An 18,425-nucleotide genomic window follows, 5' to 3' on the forward strand; every position below is an offset into this window, starting at 1 on the left:
AATTATTTATTGGATCTGGGGTTCGTGCTGTGCAGCTGCTGCAGAGCACCATGTTGCGCGGCTCGGATGTCGTCCGTTCGGCAATCCAACGGTTCAAATCTCATCTTCACCCATGTTGCATTCAAGCCGTTCATTGCCGAGATGAGATTTGAACCGTTGAATTGCCAAATGGACGGCATCCAAGCCCCCCAATCCTTATTTATGAGAGAGAAGATGATAAAATTTTGAAGTTAAAATAAACGCCTGTTTGGGAGTCAGTTCATGCATTGTGATTGTGCATTTTCCTACTCTCTTTTTTGTTTGGGAGCTGCCTTATGAGAATGGATTCTCCTACAATGCATTATAGAAACTATTCCCTCCGTCTCGATTTGTTTATCCACTTTTTGACTTTTAAGTTTTCCAAAATGTTTGTCCATTTGACTTGTACCTTTTTGCCCTTTCTTTAGTGGAATAAAGTAACTTTTTAAAAAAAGTTGAAGGTAAATGTGGAAAGTTGTATCTTTTTAAGTGTACTCATTGTATTCCTTATAAAATTAAAATTTTCAAGGTTAGACAAACAAATTGGGACTGAGGGAGTACATTTTAGATGCACAATCTGAGAATCAGCCCTGAATGAGCTTTTTCATTCTCAATTTATTCCCGAAATATTCATTCATCATCTATTTTGAGGATTATCCTCCCAAACATTACCCTGTTACAAAATCTACTCTTCACATATCTCCGAAACACTCTACCAGATTCACAATCAATTCTGGCCACAATCCAAAATGCAAAATACAAAAATAATTAAGCCCCCAAACAGGAAATTGTCAGACAAAAGCCATAAGAAATTATGCAATGTTTGAAATCCATGGAAATCTTTTATGTTTTCCATTACGTTTTATATATACCGCCATCTCTTGTTTTTAATTACCATGGGAAATTCTAATTGTATTAGCCATTGTTCTGTTGTTTCTCCTTAATTTTGGCTTTATCTTACACTTTTCACTTGTCCGGTTGATTTAGCAACCGGGCAAGTGACAGTACTATAGTAGTCCAATCAATTTGTATCTAATTTTATCCATATAAGTTGCATTTTTTATTTTTTTAAAAATCATAAATGATAGGCACCACCTCATAAATGGGAAAGTAGGAGGTAGTATTAAGTAGCCAGCATAACCTCCTCCTTTTTTTTTTTTTATAAGTAACCAGCAGAACCTTAGTTAGGCATACCTTTCTTTTGTAGGGAGTTTGGTATGAGTTTTACCTACCTCGAGTTCAGCTTATCGTTATTTCTGCTCAGAAACAAAGATTTGCAAATTTGGCTCTCCCAGTCATTAATTAGTTGTTTTTTAGTATGAAAATCCCCGTTCCGCTAAAGTTCTTAATTACTACGTATTTTTTAAGTACTTATTTTTTTTTTTACGAGACAGGTCATTCTCTCACAATATATCGCTTTTGATTTAAAAAATAAATATTTATCCCTCAACCGGGGGGGGAACTCTGTACAAATCAAAAAGAGTATTTTAAGTCACTGAACTACACTGGAACTTCAAAAAGGAAAATGATTTTGCCACTCTCTTTTTTGTTAACGCCACTCCCCTGCAAATGTATTTTTAATGCAAAAATACACTTGCAAGGGAGTGACGTTAACAAAAAAGGAAGTGGCAAAATCAGCAGCGAAAATTGAAATGTGATTTTGGGTGAAACTTTCGACTTTGCTCCCTATATTGCAGGTCCAACTCGGTAAGCTGGACTTTATAATCCAAACTTACTATCATGTTCATGTATAAAAGAATGTTGTTTATTATTAATTATTGTGGACATTCTACTTTAATATACAAAATATCCTCATCATTCTCATTATATTTTCTTCCCAATTTTACGTAAAAATAGAGTTTTCCTTTAACACGACCTCTAAAGTTACAAGTAGGTGCATATGCCAACTTAACGGTTAACTAAGGGGGTGTTCCAACTCTAAAAAAAGAAGGTTTTGGAAAAAGAAAGGTAATTTCAAGCCCAAAAATTATATGTTTATGCAAATAATTTTCCTACCAATATGGATCTTGTTTGATAGATTTTATTGAGATCTTTTATACGGTGCAAGAAAAATCAAAAAATTATTTTTCATTTTCATTATATTTGAGTTTGAAAATTAAAGAAAAAGAAGTTTTCAAAAAAGAAGGTTAGTTGGAACGGGGCCTAAGCCCTGAAACTTAAGAACTTGAAGTTTGAAACTTAGAGAAGGTGCATATGTGCATAAATTGGCTCGAACACCCTGAGTTATCAACATGAAAAAAATGGGCATAATAAAGCTCCTGCATAACCCTAATAAGCATCCTGCACACCCCTTCTCGATTCCCCCTTTAAAGCTCGCATCGGTCCCTATCAAATCCTAATGAAGGAGAAGGCCTTGAGAGGCTAACTCTATATGCAGTCTTTCTTCACTTGAAATGCATAGCCAGTGCTGAGAGCCTGAGAGCTCAATTCATGACATCTTATGCAGAAAAACAGAATGGATCCACATAATCAAGAAAAATAAAATAAAATGCAATGAGTTGGTCTCAATAGAATTCGCAGATAAGATAAAACTGGAGGAGTGCCTCAAACCACAATGTTTCTCAAATTCAAAACTGGGGGATGGGGGGAACAAGGGAGAGAAAACAAGGGAGGAAAAAAGGAAAGGTTTATCCGAATGTTTCCGAAAAATGGTGAGAATGAAGAACTGATGAAAATAGAAAAAAGCGAGAAATAAATAATCTCCATTTAGTTTCTCAGATTTTGAGTCACAAGTACTTGGCCAACCAGGGTAGCTCCTTGCTGTCTTTCAGTGCAAAAGCAACATCATCACTGCAACAAAAGGTGAACGACAAGACAAACATTAGAATGATTTTTGGATGCTATTAGAGTCAGCAGGTAATAGTCCCAAACAGTAAGTTCAGTTAGGGATCCTAAACAGAACATCGAGAACAAGAATAGGTTAAAAGCGTAGCTCTACAGTTAACGAGAACAAATAATTTTATTAGAACACAAGATCGGCGCCCAAAAACGCGCATCCAAACCACACAACTGGCTCAGCAAGTACCTTAGGGGATATTTCATCAATCTACTACCAACCATCAGGAAGCAGCTGTAAGTCCGGCCTTTTTGTCATCATAGCCAGTGAAAAAAGAAAGTGTGTAGAGTACACTTACACAATTGAAGGAAAATTCGAACAATTCCCTTTCCTAAATATACCCAATTGTTTGTGTTACATGGATCCCCAAATTTGGTAAAGTACCCGTGTCGACACGACACGGGATGTGTCAAGTGCTTCTATTTTCAATGGGACAGGACTAAAGTGAAATTAGGCCAAATCTCTGTTCAACTAAGCTCAAAGCCAAATCACACAAATAAGTAAATACTTGTTTTCGATTTTGATGTTGCACGCAAATCACCCATGTCTTTGTGTTGTATCGACTTAAATCGCCTGGTAATCTGGTATCAACTGTGTGTGCGTGTACAACATTCGTATGCATACGATTATTTATCTATTACTACTAATTTATCAGGTTCAACTAAAAACAAATTATTTTATTGAGCTTCAAAGTCTTTATTAGCCATGGTTGCCCTCTCTTAGTTTCTTAGGTAATTGGGCCAACATGGGGATGTATATTTGCTAAAACTTTTGCCTTTTTATTCTATGTGACACTCTATGCCGAGGCTTGAATACTTCTATAGTTCTATGTTACAAGAACTCGGGTGCAAGTATCGGGTGCGGGGTGTAAATCTAGGCACCTGATACCTAACATAATAATTGGGGATACATGGATATGGATTATGGATCCATTTTAGAATACAAATACGGGGATATGTACTATATTGAATTTTTTCAACGTATTATTCTATATTTTACAAATTGATAGAACAAATAATCATAAATAAATTTATTTTTTCAACATACAAAAATAAAACCCTGATTAGTGTTAGTATATTTCTTTTATGTTGTTTCATTTGTGCTAGCATTAACCTTTTAATGAGCTAGAACAAGAAGAAAATAATTGCATCAAAACCCAAAATAAGATCAGCAACTACAGACATGTCCAAATCAAACAGCTGGCTCAGCAAATACCTTAGGAAATGTTTCGTCAATCTACTACCAACCATTTGGAGGCAGATGTAAGTCCGGCCTTTTTGTCATCATTGCCAGTGAAAAAATTGTTCCAAAATGGTACTCCGTCCTTCCCAACTTGTTTGTCCATTTTTCAGAAAGCAACTTTTTAAGGGAACAAAATCATTACTCATGTAAGTTTCAAATTCCCATAAAATACTAGGCCCAAAAGGTGTACTATATATTCTTAACTCGAACCCCCACTAAATTAAAGAAAGTAGAAAAAAATCATAACAGAAGCAAGGCCCATTGAAGGTTGGGAAAAAGTATGCCCAGTTCACCGAGTTCTACCACGAAAGGTCCCTCGACTTTTTAAATTCAAAAAGGGACAAAAAGAAATTACATAGATTTTCACTCACTAACTTTTCAAAATAGACAAACATTTTGGGAAAATCAAAAAGTCAAAAAATAGACAAACAAATTGGGACGAAGGGATTACTATGCAAACGCCTTTAAGATTCAGAAAAGCAAAGGAGAGAAACACCAAAGAACTGTAGACTGTGAGTTTTCTTTCTTTTTTTTGATCAGCTGTGGACTATGAGGTTGATTGACCTAGACCGATTAAATTATTAGCAAAAGGCACAACTACTTTCCATATAAGACGATCCTCAAAAGTTTATATCATTTCACCAAGAAGTCTGATTATGCCAGTACATGGTATGCTATGATGCAACGACACGGACACCGAAACCAACACCGAGACACGGGAATTCTAAAAATATGGGGACACGGACATGGCGGGAGACACGCCACGTGTATATTTATTTATTTATTTATTTATTTATTTATATATATAAATAAATAAATAAATATAGTTTAGCACTCAGAAATTTTAAAAATATTATAATATGGCCCCAATTTTTTAAAAAAAAATTACAGTTTGATCCCCAATTTTTTTTAAAATTACAGTTTGGCCCCCAAAATTTAAAAAAAAAATTGCAGTTTGGCCCCTGCCGTGTCCCCATCGGTGTCCCCGCCATGTCCCAGCCGTGTCCCCGTGAAAAATTCAAATTAAATTATGGGACACGCCACGTGGCGTGTCCCGTACGTGTCCCCGTGTCTGACACTGCGATACCTCGACCTCTAGAGGTGTCAGTGCTTCATAGATGGTATGGAAATTAAACATGGCACACCACCTGCTCCAAAACGTGGTAACGTTGGAACAAGGCACAATTCCCATTGGAATTAAACATGGTGCACCACCTACTCTATCATTGCCATCTGACCAAGGAAATATTGCCAAGGGGAGAAAGTAAAGCACAATTGCTCCACCACCAACGTAATTCCTCCAACAATTTTTGCCAGCAGATTGTCCTTGTCCACCATAAGTCAACACTAGAAAAATTCTTAAAATTGAACCATCATCAAAGCACTCAACCATAACACAATCTCTACCGTTGATTCCATGCCAACTTTACTTAGCAAGAGACCAAGCTCCCTCCAAAATCCCGGAGCCCTCCCCCACCATAGTTTGGAAAGGGGAACCTAGGTGTGAGGCTCATCAAGATGCAGTGCTCATGGATAAAGGTGGGGCAAGACAATAATGACAAGGCGCACGTCAGATGGAACAAATACATGCCTATGGTTTTGGGGGTTGGGCGTACAAGGCGCGAGCCTCTTCCCAAATTGCAATGAAAATAAAAACGCTAGCACTTTGCACTAAACACATCAATACCAAAAGTCGGTCACTTCCCCCATGACACCTCCAAATTTGTAAATCACTCCACCTCCTCTTTCTCCTCTTCCAATTTTTGGGCAATCATTATTTGATTCTCTCTCTTCTCCTTTGACTTTATGTTTTGGTCTGTAATGCTCACTAGAAATGGGTCTTTGGGCCTAAAATGGATTTTCGATTATGGTTTGGGGCTAGTTTTGGTCTAGTTTGGTTTATACTGCTCACATGACACATAGATATTGGTTTTCAGGTCTCTCATTCATACAAATTATGATTTATAGGTTTAATACTTGAGTTTAACAACTTAGCTAATTGGAGAATGAAACGTACTAGAAAAGGTGCACATGGGGAATGAAAAATGGGAGCATAATCATGACAACTAATTGACTTTTTGAATCTAGACACTTCCTAAGATTTATCATCTTAGGATTTCAGATATTAATTACAATTTGCTTTCATTCCTGCTTATAATTTTTTTGTTATTTTCTCATTTTATGACAACACTATCACTTCATCTTGCATCTTGCACCTAGATCCCAGAAGACCTATGGTGAAGTTGGTGTGACTGCTGTCCTCATAGGAAATCTAAATTGTGACCCCTACTGCCATACCTAAATGGAATGGAAACTATTTGGATAGAGAAATGCAAGTGGAACTAGAAATGAACATTGAAGGGGTGTCGGGATTACTTCGAAGAACTCCTGGTGGCATTAAAAATGTGATTGTCAATGTTGGTGTCAAGTTTTATGGTAAGGGATGAAGTTTTTCTACAGTCCTATGTAGGGGTGTGCACGGGTCGGACGGGTCGGGTTCGGCCCCGACCCCGACTAGTCGGTTAACACTTTTTTGGCACCCGAACCCAAACCGAAGGAGGGGAGATACCCGTCCGTGTAACCGATTTTTTTGGTCGGGCCGGGCCGGGTTTTGGTCGGGCCGGGTCAGGCGGGTCCGACCAAAACCGAAGTAAACTACATGAATTCGTTGCCTTTTTGGTCGGGTCGGGTCGGGTCGGGTAGGAAAAAACAGCACCCCGAGCCTCGAACCGAAAACTGATTTTTTTGGAAAAGTACCCGTACCCGACCGAACCATATGTTCGGACCCGCCCGAAACCCCTTGGGTCGGGTCGGGTCGGGTCGGGCTTCGGTTTTTTTGCACACCCCTAGTCCTATGGGTGCAAAGTTGGCAAGTGAAATATCAAATCAGGTAGTCCCAATTAACTCATTCCGATGAACTAGGGGATTTCCAGACTACTCATGTAACTTTCAATCCTTCAAGCAACAAACTCAAAACCAATTGACACTGAATGACTCATAAGACTCGTGTATATGGACTTCGAACCAAGATAAGAAACAAGAATAACTACATAGTTACGAAAACCAATCTTTTACATTCGATCAAATAGAGGGAGGAAACCACAAGTGACATCAATTTTTAAGGATATAAGCTGGCTTGAAACTTCTAAATTTGACGCGACGCTGAAAGACAAGAGTTACTTAATAATTAGAAAGGAAATACTGACTACCTATGATGCACCGACACGGATACGAACACCGAAACCGACACCGAGACACGAGAATTCTAAAAAAATAAGGACACGGACACGGCGGGGGACACGCCACGTGTATATTTATTTATTTATTTATATATATAAATAAATAAATAATTATAGTTTGGCACCCAAAAATTTTAAAAAATTACAGTTTGACCCCCAATTTTTTGAAAAATTACAGTTTGGCCCCCAATTTTTTTTAAAAAAATTGCAGTTTGGCTCCTGCCGTGTCCCCATCGGTGTCCCTGTCGTGTCCCCGCGGTGTCCCCTTGAAAAATTCAAATTAAATTATGGGACACGTCACGTGGCGTGTCCCATACGTGTCCGTCCCATACGTGTCCCCGCGGTGTCCCCGTGTCCGACACTGCAATACCTCGACCTCTAGAGGTGTCGGTGCTTCATAGCTCCTTGTTGAGTTAGATTGTTAATTTTGTTTAAAAGTCACACGATGAAAACCTAACTAGGAATGTGTACAGTCTTCAAGATATTGCAGGGGATCCCCACTTCCCTATGGCCTCCCCTGGCCCGGAGCCTGATACATGTTAAAAACCCAATCCGAATCCGACAATGAGGGGAAAGGCCTACAAGGCTCATATACTTAGGGATGACAATCTCGCCGGAACTGTTGGTTACTCGAACCATACCAAACCAGTTGGTGCGGTTTTTAACCGAATTTTTTACCGTGGTTTTGGGTTTTGATTTCGGAAATCCGGCCAGTTCGATGTTGGTTTTGGTTTCATATGATAACCACACCGAAAATTAAACAGTAACCATAACCGAAACGCATCATAATTACGCGAATACCCTTATATAGTGTATACATGCCTATAACATCATAACTAATCAGTTAGGGTTTAGTAAAATCCATAGAAAGTGCCTCCCTTTTGGAAAAATAAATGTGCAACAGCGTAAGCATCCAGTTCAACTTCCAGTCCACATCTTAGGATTGTGGGGATTGTTTGGTGTGAATGAATCACAATAAAATCCATTGCATGCTTTTATCTTTTAAACAATACAGCAAAGCAAATAATAGAAGTTACATTCAACATAAATAAACTTGTGGCATGAGATGGTATAAGTTACATCCAACATAAGTCTATCTAGATCTTTTCCTTTTATTTTGTCGTTGGATATTAATGTCTTTAACTCTATTAAAAAACGTTAACCCACCGATTTCGGTGAAAAACCGAACCGAAGTGGTAACTGTAGTTTGGGTTATGGTTTAAATAAAATGAAAACCGTTGGTTTTGGTTTTAGGTTTATGTTCCGGTTTTGGTTTTGCCAATAACGAAACCAAACCGCACTGTCGCCATTCCTACATATACTGCCTAATGTCTGACAAGCTATAAGAGTAAAGTAGCACAACACAGTCCATCAGAGATTATTTGATGTGGAGGTGAACAAACACTAGTCATATCAGTAAGTTTACCATAGGTCCGTAACTCATAAACGAAGATACAGGAAACAACTCGGGCCCTTTTCCATTCTGGACTTAAATGACAACATAATTTTCGAATTCCTAAAGCGGTTTAGTTATAAAATTTTATCATGTTGAGGAACTTGCCCAGGTCAACAAAGTCAAGACGAGAACTGACCTTGGAAAGTTGAGCTGCAGCTTCTGCAACCTGTGCCTTGCTCCTGCTTCACAAAGAACGATTCTGCATTCACCAAGTTTACAGCTGCCAGGAAAAAAAGAAGGGAAAGTAGGATGAATTTCGAAACTCCCGCACCTCAAGATTGAATTATCATTATAACATACAATAAAAGCCCCCCTGCTATCATCAACCACAATTTTTTTTGGAGGTGCACCAAAGACTTGAGATGAAATTAGATCATAGAACCTTTTTTTCCCTGAGGAACTCAGACAGCAAATCTACTGTTTAAAGAATTGCACACCAGCACATAGGAAGTCATCACCAAAATGAGGACAAGATCACTACAATTAGCTGCTACAAAATTGACAAGAAGGGGTCTACTTGTATCCTCATAGTATCACGGAAGTCCAAAAAAGAACTAAACAAATACAAGAGAAGAGTGACAATTGTCCTTGAAAATATTCAAATGCAGGCCTAGGACTATAATTGGGTTTGATGTACGACTTGATGTCCAATAAGCTTGGACAAATTGCTACCTAGTACAAGCAAAAATTGGACCCTACGCAACTTGATTTGTGGCCCTATAAATTAATGTTCTAAGATGTCAAAATGTAATTGGGAAGACTCATAGCCTTAAATTGTTAATAGCAAGAAAACAAAAGGAATTGTCTCACCCCCCTTTCAAAATTCTACACATGTGAATAGCAAGAGAAGAAAAAGAGAGCAATCTTACCCAACTTTCAAGAGTGTATCCCACCCAGGAAATGCTTCTCCATTGCTTGTACAAAGACATGAAACAGACATTGCCAGCTGCAAACAGGAAGTGTGAGAGTAAGCATCTAAACTAATGCTCTGTCATATAGCCAAATACAGACATCAATAGAAAGGCCATTGGCGAGCAAGAAATGTGAAATATTTTCTCCATGAAGAACTCTATCTTAAAGTAGATACTAGGAAAAGGACAAAAAAACATAGGAGCCCCACTAAAGGAAAATGCATCCAGCATAGGACATGGACACTTTGAAATATTAAAGCTTCTAGCATCAGTTATCACCTATTCATGGAAGGTACATTGGTATGTACATCCACCTAATTCAACTAATTATTTGCTTTAGCCTTTAGGTTACCATGAATGCCATACTTCAACCCCAGAACCAAACCTCTCCCACAACAGAGTTAAAGACACAACAAACAAAGGAAAGAAATGGTAAAGAAAAGTGAAAATGAGAAGGAAAAAAAAAAAAAAAAGAAGCCCGATTTACGCCTCTAGTTCATACTTCATGGAGCCAAAAAGTCAACAAAGGATTCTGAAAAATAACTTTAAACATTATTGCCAATGCCGCACAAAACAAAGAGTAGAAAGCAAGATAACAAAAAGAATTAGTAAGCTTGACAAAATGACCTTCTCAAACGTTGTTTCACCCATTCCTGTTTTATAGAGCTCATGCACCATAGCCGTCAAGAAGATTTTACTCAGTTTAGAACAAGTTTTCATTACCTGGAGAAAGGAAAAATTAATTGGAGTTAAACATTGAAATATCAAAGCCATTCTATGAAGATGAGAAATGATAAAAGAGTTGAATATTATAACTGTTTTGCTAAAACATTAGCAAAAACTCAAGCTAATAAGTAATCAAGCATTCATGCGAGCCAAAAGCACAACTATGAAAGCAACGTCAATGGACTACTCAATTACAAGATTTCATGACGGACGGCCTCCAACATCCAACACAATGATCCTTTATATTAACAACATATAAATGGTGAACCCAATACCTTCCAGAAACCAAAGCTCTGATACCATTCTAGATAAATGATTGTCATGAGAGCTTAAGTTGTTATGAAATGAGCCCAACCGACCCCAACAACAGGTATTGAGCTATCCAACAAATATGACTTTCAAGAGCTCGATTGGATAAAAGTCTCAATATGTTGGAGAACCACACCAATGAGAATTCTTCAGGTGCAATTGGAGTTACAGCAGAAGTTTAATGATAAGCGCAAAATATTGGTAATTATAGTCCTGAATATTTATTTTTGTAGTCCTTTATTGTGACTAATTAAAACTAATTATTATCTTTTTGGTGATTTGTGTTATATTGTCAAAATTGCAGGAAAAAGATGATAACTCAGTACATTCTGGCCATTGGATTAAAAGACCAAAGTCGATCTAGCTCAAGAAGAGAAGCACCAAAGTTTGCCCCAATGCATATTTCAGGATTTTAGTATAGAACCATAGTAGGTTGTACGTGGGCAAAGTATTGACTTGGCTGGAGAAATTGTTCAAGGTGTACAAGTGCTAATTTAATGATTGATAGATATTAGCGATTTGGTTGATTTAAAATTCTATACCTTGACTAGAATTCTACCGAGGAAATTAAGATGGAATTGGTGGAAGCGGGTCCAAGACTTAGAGGAGAATTTGGAAAGTAAATTTCTCTTGGAAAGAAATATTTCTTACAGAGACCTCGGCTGTGGAGATTGTGAGGCTGCGCTTGGGATCAGAGAACTCTCACGGCTGAAAGAGCAAGAAGAAACAAAAGCTTTGGAGTAAAAGAAATATTCCCATCTTTTGTGAGCTTTATTCAATGGAGTTTTATTATTACGTGTTTATGTGTTTTGAGTATGAAACCCCATGAACTTTATTGAATGATTTTGTGCATATGATTTTTCCTCCGTGCATTCAGTATTTACTGTTCTTGGCTCAACAAATTATTATGAATTAACTCGGATATGGATTCAATCAAGATAGGTTTTTTCCATGATTTGATAACATCATTCTAATTGAATTGCTTGGTTTGTTAAAATTGATATTTAAGTACAGGGTATCCACTATCCACTGTGATTTGTTTTTGCGGATACAGTTGATGATTTTGGCTTAAACTTTGAAGCAGAGGGGGAATATATTTTTGTAATTAAAAAAGGGTTTAACGATACATCATCCACAGTGGTTAAGATTGACCTCTAAACCATTCTGCAGGAATCAAAAGAAAATTTTTTGCATAAGATTGTTTGATAAATGTTTATAGGTGTGGATTCCGAAAACCCCAGTTGCTATTCCCAATCGGTAATCTCCACTAGTCTTCCATGATAGTTTAATTCTTTGTTATCATTTTTAGTTAAAAATTCAATTTAATTTAATAAAAATCAATCACACTTTTGTTAACTGGTTAGGGTTTAATCACTTTAAATTTATTTAGTTTTCCTATAAAAAAATCGAAGTCCCAGACTCCCTGTGGGTTCGACCTCGCTCTCGCCATACTATACTTCGATACAATTCGTGCGCTTACGAGTACAATAAAATTTCACAACATTTAACATTTGGTTAACACATTCTGTGATCATAGAGAAAAAGAAATTTGAAATAAGAAACAGAATCTACGCTTAGCACTCCATTAGTAGGATCGCAACTCACTTGGATATGAGGAGCCTGGAACATCTCCTGTATGGCTGCTTCAACATCTGTCATACCAACAAGAGCTTTCCCTGGAAAGCAGCAAAATGACTGTCCACTTTAGGAACAAATGCATGATGCTTCTTTGTGAACAAAATGCATTATTTTGCAACTTCTAATGATGATGAGACTGGTCAAAAAAAATAACAAGTGCCCATGTAATCCCCACTAATGATGAGACTGTTCCATATGCCCAAATACAAACATAACAAGCCGGGGCAGCATGAAACAGAAAATATGAAAGAGTCCCAGGGAGACAAGACACTCTACATTTCCAAGGAAAAATGGAAAAGCCATTACTACAAGACATTGATGGATGGTCCTGGTCTTACTGCCAAAGAAGAGGCTCTATTGGATACTGGATAGCCCTGGTCTAACTGCCTGAGTCTAACTACCTACTAATTTCCTGTGTTAGATACTACCCAACAAATTGCGATCAAACGGTCCTTGACCTATGTGTGAGGTAGAATAGACTGAAACATTTTAGTGCGTGGAAGTTGCTTCATAATGGCATTATGACGTGGAATTGAATTACTTGGAGTATCAGTTCAGTTCCAACAACACTCACAAAAATTTAAGTGAAATGGAAGTATTTGAAATAATGCTGGGTAATCTTGGAAACATGAGAAATAAACCTGATAGTCCATTCACGTGGTGATCCAAGTATGCGAGCAACTCTACATGGGATTTGTCTGAAACACTCGAGCTAATAACTAATCAAGTTGTGCTATTCATATAGAGTGCCGCATGAACACAAAATGGACAACACTGGTGTGTTGGGAGAATTCACAACTAGTTCAGTACGGTTATGTGACTCAAATTGTCATAAGGGACCATGGTATACATGACCTGTTCATTTATCTCCAACTAAAGTTGAAAGAAATGCTTAAATGAACCATTCCTCGTTTTCTTGGTAATTTATGTAAGAACATACGAATAGTCATAGACTTAGCCTACCAGCAGAAGCAGCATTGGGAACTGACGCCAATTTCTTAGTACGATAGTCAGTAAGTTCTGCCGCACGCCTACATATCTCAAGGGCACGGCGTGCATCTCCTGAAACAGCTGCTACCTGAAGTCAAAGAAAATGTGATCCATAGGCATTGATGAGAACTCCTTGAATCAACTCTTGAGATTGAGTGTCCATTTATCCATCCATTCTAACAGATATAAAGCAAAGAATTGCAATCAACGATTGAGGAAGAAGTAGCACTGAGCCCAACCTTTCTTGAAGCAAATTCTATGGCTTGTTTCTCAAATGCATCGATTCCTTTAAGACGTGTTGAAATGATTTCTTGGAGCTGCTGATAATTGTAGGGGCCGAAACAAAGCCTTTGTATGCCCATGCGGCTTGAAATACGGGGAAGCAACTTCTCCGGAAGATCCATAGTATTTGCTATTCCTGAAATAAAGTTGATAACAATGTTATAAGGGGTTAGTTCAGCTGCCAAAATAACTTGTTTTAAAAGAATTTTGAACAAATTTGTACCTATCACAATTAATTTGGAATGAGGCTTTGTAGGCCAATCAAGAATGTTGTAGAGAACCTGCAAAGAGAAAGAACAAATGATGAGTACAATTTTATGAGCATTAGTTGAATGACTGCTTGTAAACTTTACTCCATGAAACACAACGTTTACCGACTGATTTCTGGTTACAAGAAGATCAAGTTCATCAATGAGAAGAATACAAGGCCGGTTGTCCTCTTTGCCACCTTTGATTCCATTTGAAAATCTTTCATTCAGCAACGGGAGAGCCTTTTTCCAACTAACCCTATGACCACTTAATGCTTCATAAATTACCTAGAAGTAGAGTTGATTATCAGATCTTATTGGGCAACAAGAGAATGCTGTTTAAAACAAGACAAGGATAATTTTAAGCAATCCGAACCCTGTAAATATTATCCGGTGATGCCAATTTCAAACCATTAATCTCCACAAAACAGTAAGGCTTTATACGTCCTGCATCGACTTCAGACTTCAGACTCTTCATTACTGTGAGTACACTCATTGTCTGTAGTTAAGTGCACATAAAAAGACAAAATAAGTACAAAAATCAACCTAAGTTAAATTACAGCACCTAAATCATAAAAATTAACAAGTTTAAACCAACTGCATGAATGGTACAGGTCTAGAGCCAATACAAATACCTTGCCAGTTCCAGGAACACCATGAATGTACAGGCAACGTCCAAGACATTGATCATCACAGATTGCACCTTTTATAAATGCGGTAATCTCTTCAACTTCTCTACATAGAGAATCACAACCCCTTATTCAAGTTATCCCACCAAAACCAACCAAAAAAACTGAAACAATAGTAACTCGAGTCATACATACTTGTTCCTGCATGGTAGAAACTTGGGCAAAGTTGACAGCAAAAGTGTTGCTTTTGCTCTTTCAAGCTCAGTCTGCTTATGGGATCTCACATGTCCAGGTATTCTCTTCATGCCTATTTTTTGAAGTCCAAAGATCCTCCCTTTCCGTGAATTCTGTATTAGTTACAATAAGTCGTGAACATTTAGTTCTACACTGAAGGCACCTTCAAACTATAGACTAGAATATTTAATAACGATAAATAGTCATACTGCAGCCAACTGATGAGTTGTGGATGGTCCAGTGGATAAATTATTCTTTTTTTCGTCTTCATAGTCCATTTCATCTTCTGTGTCCGCGTCTGAAGCCTTGCAAGAATTCCAATCTTCATCACTATCAGCTTCTCCACCATCCTATCAAATGATAGAGTGAACCTATAAATTCAAAGAGAATGCCAAAACTATTTCAATTACCCCAGCTAGGGAAAATTCTACTTAAAGATTGGAGATTTACCTCTTCTCCGTGATCAATATCCGCAAGACGCTTGAAACTATGCCAATGTGTATCATACTCGTACTCACAAATGAACACGTCATCACCTTCGTTTTTGGCATCAGCATATTCTTTAGGGTTCATGACGAAGCAGTGCCGAAGGACAGATTCCATCTATAAAGAAGCAATCACAATCACTCAAAACTCTAAAGTCTACACAAATTTCACCTCTACTTCAAACTAATATTCTAGTATTTATCCATCACGAAAACAAATTAACAGACTAAAAAGAAGAGATGAACCATCAAATAAAAGCATTTTTCATTCTGCAGAAAGTGAAAATGAAGAGAAGAATGAAATTTGCTAAAGATTTGAAGTACCAAGCAACCAAATGAACATAACTCCCTTATTTTACAGTGCCATAATCCCAATTGGAGCCTGAGGAGAAATGCTCTCAAACAGCAAGCCCCGAGTGTGACTAGAATAACAAAAAAACAAAGCATCTAAGTTTTGCATGTGCAAAAAGACCGGCCATAATTGTCAAATATAATTCCTGAACATCAAGAGACAACCAAAAAAAAAAAACAAGATAGAGCATATATCAGTGTTGCTTATGTAAGACTATTGTCCATAATGGTTGAATTTAATTCCTGAACATCAACAGACTACCCAATAAAATCAAGAAAGAGCATATATCACCTCAATGTCAGCAAAATCATTAGTCCAATAAATCTCCCTCCTCAAGTTATGTGGCTGTCTTCCAGCAGCAGTTTCTTCAGGTATTATGTACCAACGACCCCTGAACCAATAGCTCCCATCCACCTCTTTCCACATACTACATAAACAACAATGTCAAAAATTCCATCATAGCTAAAATTTCTTAACATGAGGAAGCATTTTATTCATTTACTTATTACATCTAAACTGCAATGTACCTCTCAATATGGACGGCCCACAAATCGCTCGAAAGAAGCTTCTCTCTCGCGGTCCTAAACCTCTTCTTCCCCTCCGGCGGGCTAGGAAACTCCACATCCTTACCCAACTTCCTCGCCTCGCAATACCCACAAACCCAATCCCCTTCTGGAACCTCCCTCAACGGTGGCCTCAAGCACTTCAAGTGAAACCCACCCAAGCAATCATCACACTCAATCATCACAGCCCTCCCAGCCTTATAACACACCCTGCACTCCTCCGTCTCGGGATCTTCCTCATCCGAGCTCGCTTCCTCTCTCCTCTTCACATACACGTTGTCCCCCACCGAAAACTCCCCTCCATCATACACAACTTTCCTATAGTACACCCTCTTCTTCTTCGGTATGCCCAAATCTCTCTTCACATTTCTCAAAATCCTAGCCTTCCTCCTTTTCCCCAAACTCTCTTCCCCACATTTCTTTCTCTTTCTCACTTCATATCGATCAGGCGACACAGGAGACAACGATTTCGATGACAGCGAAACTTCAACCGAATCACTGCCATTTTTACGTTTTCTGACATTCTTAGCAGTATTAGGGCTTTGGCGGATTGTTGCTTTGGGTAGGGAAGAAGGCAGCGACCGTGGATCGGGGGAGGAGACGAGGCGGGAGGAGCGGCGAGGGGGAGGGAGGGGCTGGGGGGTGGGAGGGGTTTGGGGAGAGGGTGAGGGTTTAGGGTTTTGAATTGGCGTTTTCTTGGATTTAGGGGTGGATTGGGTTGTTGATTTTTTGGGGGTGTCGGCCATGGAGAGGTTGAGGAGACTGAGGAGAACCCTGCGATGGTGCTAGGGTTGGGGGGAGGAGAGAGAGAGGGAGCGCACATGGTTGAGAGAGAGAATTGGCGGGAAATGTTCCCTCCCATTTACGGCGCTTCCTTTTTCGTGAACGAGAGAGAGAGAGAGAGAGAGAGAGAGAGGGATTTCGTTTTATTCTCACAGTTTTTCATTTTTCGAAAAAACTACTTGGAGTAGCATCTACAACAGAAATTACGACCAGTTATTCAGTTAAGGGAAATAAGTAATTAATATTTTTTTAAATAAATATTTATTTTTTAAATTAAATGTGATAATTGTGATAGAATGACATGTCTTGTAAAACAGAAAATTACTTATACAAATAAGAACCATAGTGGAACAGAGCCTTAGTAGTCAATAGCTCAAGGAAATTTTTTGGTTTAAAAAAAAAAAAAAAAGAAGAGGACCCAAGGGCAAAATATTTGCACTCCTAGTTTTTGCTGCTTTGAAATGTGAAATTATGATATTACCTTTCAATGTGAGGAAAAATCGAAAGATGAAAATCTAATCTTGTCAAATTACATATAGAAGGAGAAAACGTGAATGCAGTTATTAAGAAAAGAAAGAAGTGTGAAAAAAAAAAAGAGGGACAGTCAATGCAATTCGAAAGCACTAAATACACCCTTGTCACCAAAAAAAAAAACTACCCCATTCTTCCTAATTTTTGTCTTTTTCCGTTTTGGATTTTTGTTTGTTTTTTTATCATTTTTTTTAGATTCGCAATATTTTTCCTGACAAATCAACCGTCTCAACAAGAGAAATCTAAACATATAAATATTTATGACCAAAATCCAAAAAAAAAAATCCTAAAGACGAAAAAGTACCAAACAACTATTTTTTTATTTAAAGTAGGGGTGTTCAAGAAAACTGCCCGAACTGTAAAACCGGTCCGATTCGGACCGAACCGTCCTATTTAGTCCTGTTCTGCGGTTTGCGGTCAGGTTATGGTTCCAAAAAAATAAGAACCGTTAATTTTGGTTCGATTACTGGTTCTCAATTAAAGAACCGTGGTTAGAACCGAACCAGACCGTTTAAAACTAATATATATAATTATATAAAAATAAATATATGTGTAGAGATTGGTCTACTTTTTGAACATGGAAGAAGTTAGTGCTGCTAATTTAAGTGATGTTTTGGGCATTGGAGCTACTGTTCTTTACTTCAAGACGTGCTGCTATATTTTATAGTTTATGATATAGGTTTAATTTTAGTCCTTTTTATAGTTTATGATATAGGTTTAATTTTAGTCCTAAATATAATGGGTCATTAATGTTTTCCTGTCGCCGAATTTAATTATTCCATAAGTGGTTTGGCTACCTTATTGATGGTTTTCGTCAATATTTTTTGATCAAGTGTCAAGTATTTTGTAAACCATATTGGGTTTTGATTCTTAATAAAATGTCTACTATTTATTTTATGAGTTATTTGATGCTCTAAATTTTTAATTTTATG

The 18,425-nt window shown here is 37.7% G+C and overlaps 1 protein-coding gene and 3 non-coding genes across 6 annotated transcripts; all 4 read right to left on the reverse strand.

Annotated features, from left to right (window-relative positions):
• Window positions 1-2,537: 2,537 nt before the first annotated feature.
• Window positions 2,538-16,969, reverse strand: LOC131333389 (origin of replication complex subunit 1A-like). Of its 3 annotated transcripts, XM_058367881.1 has the most exons (16): window positions 16,144-16,969; window positions 15,908-16,043; window positions 15,230-15,382; window positions 14,989-15,129; window positions 14,741-14,892; window positions 14,552-14,651; window positions 14,293-14,415; window positions 14,043-14,204; window positions 13,892-13,949; window positions 13,626-13,804; window positions 13,360-13,474; window positions 12,364-12,434; window positions 10,351-10,446; window positions 9,682-9,758; window positions 8,949-9,032; window positions 2,538-2,829 (listed from the first exon to the last, which is right to left on the reverse strand). In XM_058367881.1, exons 1-16 carry the CDS (start codon window positions 16,923-16,925, stop codon window positions 2,766-2,768), a joined length of 2,493 nt encoding a protein of 830 aa, XP_058223864.1. In that variant the 5' UTR covers window positions 16,926-16,969; the 3' UTR covers window positions 2,538-2,765. The 3 variants fall into 3 exon arrangements, with proteins under 3 accessions (XP_058223864.1, XP_058223873.1, XP_058223881.1); XM_058367890.1 differs by lacking the exon at window positions 14,293-14,415 and having other exon boundaries at window positions 16,144-16,967; XM_058367898.1 differs by lacking the exons at window positions 14,043-14,204; window positions 14,293-14,415 and having other exon boundaries at window positions 16,144-16,967.
• LOC131308874 (small nucleolar RNA snoR113) lies at window positions 3,049-3,141 on the reverse strand. Its single transcript, XR_009194588.1, has one exon. It is a non-coding gene; the product is annotated as a small nucleolar RNA snoR113 (small nucleolar RNA).
• Window positions 4,075-4,167, reverse strand: LOC131308878 (small nucleolar RNA snoR113). Its single transcript, XR_009194591.1, has one exon. It is a non-coding gene; the product is annotated as a small nucleolar RNA snoR113 (small nucleolar RNA).
• LOC131309262 (small nucleolar RNA snoR28) lies at window positions 15,245-15,322 on the reverse strand. The gene has a single exon (XR_009194930.1). It is a non-coding gene; the product is annotated as a small nucleolar RNA snoR28 (small nucleolar RNA).
• Window positions 16,970-18,425: the final 1,456 nt, after the last annotated feature.

This window comes from Rhododendron vialii, chromosome 1a (genome assembly GCF_030253575.1).
Source record: "Rhododendron vialii isolate Sample 1 chromosome 1a, ASM3025357v1".
NCBI classification, from domain to species: domain Eukaryota; kingdom Viridiplantae; phylum Streptophyta; class Magnoliopsida; order Ericales; family Ericaceae; genus Rhododendron; species Rhododendron vialii.